General features: G+C 48.7%; 1 protein-coding gene across 9 annotated transcripts in view; it reads left to right on the top strand.

Annotated features, from left to right (window-relative positions):
- The first annotated feature begins 706 nt into the window (after positions 1 to 706).
- The window catches only part of ULK2 (unc-51 like autophagy activating kinase 2), a 101,503-nt gene continuing 96,209 nt past the window's right edge, over positions 707 to 6,000 (top strand). For all 9 annotated transcript variants that reach the window (XR_013535619.1, XR_013535620.1, XM_078373187.1 and 6 more), the window contains exons 1-3: positions 707 to 1,293; positions 3,225 to 3,317; positions 4,612 to 4,653. Coding sequence is in view for 7 of the 9 variants with exons in the window: in XM_078373187.1 (XP_078229313.1) it covers positions 1,204 to 1,293; positions 3,225 to 3,317; positions 4,612 to 4,653 (225 nt within the window). In the remaining 2 variants the exon portion in view is untranslated. The remainder of the gene's footprint in view (positions 1,294 to 3,224; positions 3,318 to 4,611; positions 4,654 to 6,000) is intronic.

Genomic DNA, 6,000 nt, shown 5'->3' with positions numbered 1-6,000 from the left:
ACACTTCCTTGAGGGAACGCTGACAATCTGTTCCTTGTCACTTGAACAACTTTAACAATCAGGTAGAAAAGAAAGCTCTCTTCGGCCATGTGAGGTAAGCCTGAGGTCAAACTGGCCTGACACCACAAGCCCCAGCAAAGCCTTGAAAGCATGTGCGATCCTGAGTCAGTGTGCAGAGGCAATTCTCTGCGAAGAGGGCCCTGAGCTGTCATCAGCTTCTCTTAGAGTCAAGGGATCCCCAAAAGGTGCAGAATCCCGCTTGACACAGTCCCTCTAGCCGTCCCTGAGCGAGTAAACCCCGAGAGATGTCCGAAGGCCAGCAGTTTGGCAGCGTGAACTCTGGTTTTCGCGGGCGAGGGAGTAGCAGTTGCTTCTTTGCTCTGGCAGTAATCTGGGGGTCTACCCTGCACAGATACTCCCGTCCCGCCTGCAGTTGGGGTTCAAGACCCGCTTCTCTGAAGTCCGCCTCCCAGCGGTCCGGAGCCCGGGGCGTGGTCGGCTCGAATCTGCTCCCCTGGCACAGCACGGAGCCCCCAGCCCGTAACCTGCTGTGGCCGCAGCGGGTCGCGTCCACTGTCCCCGCCTCAGGAGCGGCAGAGGACCAACCCAGCTCCGGGCGCGGCTACCGGGCCGCACTCCTTTCCCCGGCGGAGGGAGCGATCTGGCGCTGCGGCCTACAGGCGCGCGGACGTCGCAGAGGGCAGCCAGTCGCGCGGGAGCGGCTGGCGCGCGCGAGGGTGTTGGGCGCCGCCGCGAGGCGGGGAAGCGCGGGACCGCGGCGCTGCGGGTTATAGGGCGGCGGCCGCCTCCACAGCAGCAGCGCCCCGGGGGGGAAGGGCGGAGGAGGCCGGACGAGCTGGGGATGGAGAGTATCAGGTCCCTCACCGCCTCACAGCGCGGGTACGGCTGTGGGCGCGCACAGTGACGGCGCCGGTAACCCTGGCCCGGCAGCGCAGAGGCTGCTTCGCTAGAAGCCCGCGGGCTGGGCCGTGAGGAGCTGCCGGGGCCTGGCCGGGCCTCGCTGATCCCGGCTCCGCGCGGCGGCCTTCCCCGTTTCTGCTCCGGCCTCTCGGCATGAGAGTCCGCCCGGGGCCGGGGCTGCGGCTGCCCCAGACCCGCCGCCCGCTGGCGCGCTCCGGACCCGCGGAGTTGCGGTGCTGATACCTGCGCCGCCCTCCTGCTGTGTTCCCCGGGGGCGCGGCCATGGAGGTGGTGGGGGACTTCGAGTACAGCAAGAGGGACCTCGTGGGACACGGGGCCTTCGCCGTGGTCTTCCGGGGGAGGCACCGCCAGGTGAGCTCCGGCCGGGGGGAGGCCGGGCCCCGGGCGGCCGGCACGGGGCTGGGAGGTCCTGAAACTTGGCGGAGCCGCGGACCGAGCCCCCATCTCGGCGCTTTGCCGGGGCTGCTATTGTGCGCGCTGTCAGTCTCGCGGTTTGTTTTGGTCCAGCGAGGGTTGCTCTGGGGCCCAAGCCTCTCACGGCTCTCCGCCTACGGACCAGCTGCTGCTGACCCTCCTGTATGCTTGGGACCCACCCCTTTGCCGCCTGCAGGAGCCTTTGCCCCTAGGTTACTCTGGACCCAAAATAGATGGCACAGCCCGGTGCGCTCTCAAGGCTCCGGTGTGAATGGATCTTTGTTTTTTTTAACCCCCGCCCAGGGCTGATCACCTTTGAGGTTGATAATTACATACCCAGAGGGGAAATGGGTGGATGTCCCGTTAGCCTCAGGCTTTCTCTGCCTGGGAGGTGTCACCTTTCCCAGCACTGGTCCCTTGCACCCCGAAGAGCCCCCCATCCTTTTCCCCTCCGGGGTCAGATTGGCGAACTCCGGGTGAAAAAGATGGTTAGACGCTTCATTTTCAGTACACAGAAACATGAAAGCATGTTTAAGCCTTAAAAAATTTTTCTTTAAGCCATTGCTATTTTGCAAGTACAGTTAAACGAGGTTTTAGAATGTAAAGAATTTGGAAAGGCGTTTGGGGAATGGAAATAGTCTTAAAGGGTGTGGCAGTTCTGATTGTTGCCACGGAGCGAGTTAAAAGTGGGCTGACTTTGTTGCTTATCGGATAAAGTGATGCTACTTTTCATGTATTTATTTATTTATTTAAAAGACAGTCTTGCTCTGTCGCCCAGGCTGGAGTGCAATGGCAAGATCTTTGGTCACTGCAACCTCGGCCTCCCGGGCTCAAGAGATTCTCCTGCCTCAGCCTCCTGAGTAGCTGGGATTACAGGCCACCACACCCAGCTAATTTTTTTTTTTTTTTTTTTTTTTTTTTTTTTTGTATTTTTAGTAGAGACAGGGTTTCACCACGTTGGCCAGGGTGGTCTTCTGACCTCAGGTGTTCTGCCCTCCTGGGCCTCCCAAAGAGTTGGGATTACAGGCTTTAGTCACGGTGCCCGGCCTAACTTTTCATTTATTTATTTTTTTGAGATGGAGCTTCGCTGTTGTTACCCAGGCTGGAGTGCAATGGCGCGATCTCGGCTCACCGCAACCTCCACCTCCTGGGTTCAAGCAATTCTTCTGCCTCAGCCTCCAGAGTATCTGGGACTACAGGCGCGTACCACCATGCCCAACTAATTTTTGTATTTTTAGTAGAGATGGGGTTTCACCTTGTTGACCATGATCGTCTCGATCTGTTGACCTCGTGATCCACCTGCCTCGGCCTCCCAAAGTGCTGGGATTATAGGCGTGAGCCACCGCGCCCAGCCTATTTATTTATTTTTTAAGACGGGGTTTCACCAGTTGGTCAGGCTGGTCTTGAACTCCCGACCTCAGGTGATCCACCCACGTTGGCCTCCAAAGTGCTTGGATTATAGGCGTGGGCCACCATGCCTGGCAACTTTTCATTTATTATGAAAATAATTTAGAACTCAAGAAAAGCACGGTGTAATCTTGCCAAGCTAACCATAATTTTTCAATTAACCATATCACCTTTCAAGTTGATTTCTACATTTCTCCATAACTTTGAGGTGGTTGTGAACTGTTCTTTTTTCATTTAATGTTAGTTACTATGTGGCCTTCATATTTGTTATTTTAGTAGTTATGTTGTAGGACCTTGGCATATAACACTATAGTTTATGAAATCACTTTTCCATTATTGGAAATCCAGGTTCTTTTCTATTTTCCCCAATGCTGTACATATTTTTAATGAAAACATCTTCGTGCTTATGAATTTTTTTCTGTGGAGTGATATCTAGGAGTAACACTGTTTTTCCTTTTCAGAAAACTGATTGGGAGGTAGCTATTAAAAGTATTAATAAAAAGAACTTGTCAAAATCACAAATACTACTTGGAAAGGAAATTAAAATCTTAAAGGTATGTTTCTTTATGTAGTAGTATTCATATAAAGTTAAAACTTAAATGAATACCTGCTGCCATCCTTTGTAATTTTAGTAGTTGGGTCCAAGTTTGAGAATTTTCAACTGTTGCTTTCCTTTTTACATGCTCACTTTTTTAAAACATTGAGTACTCAGAAGCTTTTTTTTTTTTTTTGGTCAGGCTGGTTTTGAACTCCCAACCTCAGGTGATCCGCCTGCCTTGGCCTCCAAAGTGCTTGGATTACAGACATGAGCCACCACGCCCAACCCTCAGAATCTGTTTTTAAGAACCAGAGCTCAGATGGATTCTGTGAAGACTGAGTTTAGCTTCTCATCATTTCTCCTTTTTCCTAGTTACTGTGTTTGAGAGGAGGGCCAGGCAGACCCATCTTGTACATTGTTTTTACCTCTCCTGTTGTCCCCTTTCATGTTACTAGAGTGGAGGCACTTGGGATCTTTCTTTAAATTGAAGAAAGTTGTGTTTCTTAGAGGTGGTCTTTTTAGATCACTCACAACCATCATTACCTAAGTGAGATGGTTTAAGAAGATAGTTAAGTAAGTTTGGAAAATCCTATTTGCTAAATACTTCTTGGAGAGTCACAAAGCCTATGGCTCATTAAAGAAAGTCTGAAAAATTCTACAATGAAGAAACTAGTTTGGAAGTACTGGACCTGGTGTTTTCCAAACTAATACAAGCGTGGGGCGCTCTTTTTTTTTTTTTTTGAGGCGGAGTTTCTCTCTTGTCCAGGCTGGAGTGCAATGGTGCGATCTCAGCTCACCACAACCTCCACCTCCTGTGTTTAAGTGATTCTCCTGCCTCAGCCTCCTGAGTAGCTGGGATTACAGGCATGTGCCACCACACCTGGCTACTTTTGTATTTTTAGTAGAGACGGGGTTTCTCCATGTTGATCAGGCTGGTCTCCAACTGGTGACCTCAGGTGATCCGCCTGCCTCAGCCTCCCAAAGTGCTGGGATTATAGGTGTGAACCACCTCGCCTGGCCAGAGCCCTTATTTAACACTCAGCTTCTTCAAAACTACTTCCTGTGGAGAGCTCTTTGCTAAGAATTATAGCTCTTTGAGCTAACAATTATATTTTCTTTCAGTGAGATAATGTGCTTTCTGTTTGATGAGGTATGTTTCTTATTCTTTAAGATACTGAATTTTTCTGGCCTATTAATAGAAGTATAATACTAGTAGTGTAGAAGTGTATACTTTAATTTTATTTACATATTAAAATATAGTAAAATTATTACAATACTTACATATTTTTTATTCTCAATTTTCTTAATAGGAGCTTCAGCATGAAAATATTGTAGCACTCTATGATGTTCAGGTACCTTATTTAGAAATTTTTTAAACTTAAAGTTAATTTTTTTCTATTTCATACAGATTTAAGTGACTCTTAATAAAAACAAAAATGACCTTAATTCTTGTTGAAAAGATATATAGCTTGAGTTATATGTTTCTAAATTAAGAAATTGTTTAAAACAGCCCAGAGTAACAGGCTGAAAGAATATGCTGCATGAGTAAGTTTATTAACAATTGATAATATAGGGGTAGTATTATTTTTGGTAAAGTAGAGGAATATTGATACCAGATATAGCATTCTCTGATAAATGTGGTAAGGACTATTAAAAATAGAGCTTTTAAAAAAATTTTTTAGATGGAGTTTCACTCTGTTGCTCGAGTTGCAGTGCAGTGGCTTGATCTCGGCCCACTGCAACCTCCACCTCCCTGGTTCAAGTGATTCTCCTGCCCCAGCCCTGGGAGTAGCTGGGACTGTAGGCATGTACCACCATGCCCAGCTAATTTTTAAATTTTTTTTTTGTATTTTTATTAGAGATGGAGTTTCACCATGTTGGCCAAGCTTGTCTCGAACTCCTGACCCCAAGTGATTCTCCCACCTTGTACTGGAATTACAGGCATGGGCCACTGCTCCCTGCCTAAATGGAGGCTTATTTTTTTACAAAAACTTTTTTTATTTTGTAGAGACAGGGTCTCTGTGTTGTCCAGGCTGGTCTTGAACTGCTGGGCTCAAGGGATTCTTCTCCCTCAGCCTCTCAAAGTGCTGGGATTACAGATGTGAGCCACCACATGCAGCCTAAATAGAGCTTTTTCCTTTTTTTTCTTTCTTTTTTTTTTTTGAGACAGAGTTTTGCTCTTGTTGTCCAGGCTGGAGTGCAGTGGCACGATCTCGACTCACTGCAACCTCCTCCTCCTGGGTTCAGCCTCCCACGTAGCTGCGATTACAGGCATTTGCCACCATGTCTGGCTAATTTTTTTTATTTTTATTTTTTTGAGACGGAGTTTTGCTATTGTTACCCAGACTGGAGTGCAATGGCACGATCTTGGCTCACCGCAACCTCTGCCTTCTGGGTTGAAGCAATTCTCCTGCCTCAGCCTCCCGAGCGGCTGGGGCTACAGGCGTGCACCACCATACCCAGCTAATTTTTGTATTTTTAGTAGACGGGGTTTCACCTTGTTGAACAGGATTGTCTTGATCTGTTGACCTAGTGATCCACCCGCCTTGGCCTCCCAAAGTGCTGGGATTGTAGGCGTGAGCCACCACGCCCGGCCCTGTTATATATATATTTTTTAAATTGTCATTTTGCGGCCGGGTGCGGGGTGGCTCACGCCTGTAATACCAGCACTTTGGGAGGCTGAGGTGGGCGGATCACCT

This window comes from Callithrix jacchus, chromosome 5 (genome assembly GCF_049354715.1).
Source record: "Callithrix jacchus isolate 240 chromosome 5, calJac240_pri, whole genome shotgun sequence".
NCBI classification, from domain to species: domain Eukaryota; kingdom Metazoa; phylum Chordata; class Mammalia; order Primates; family Cebidae; genus Callithrix; species Callithrix jacchus.
The sequence above is the reverse complement of the archived record's forward strand: the minus strand, read 5'-3'. Positions and strand labels throughout refer to the sequence as shown.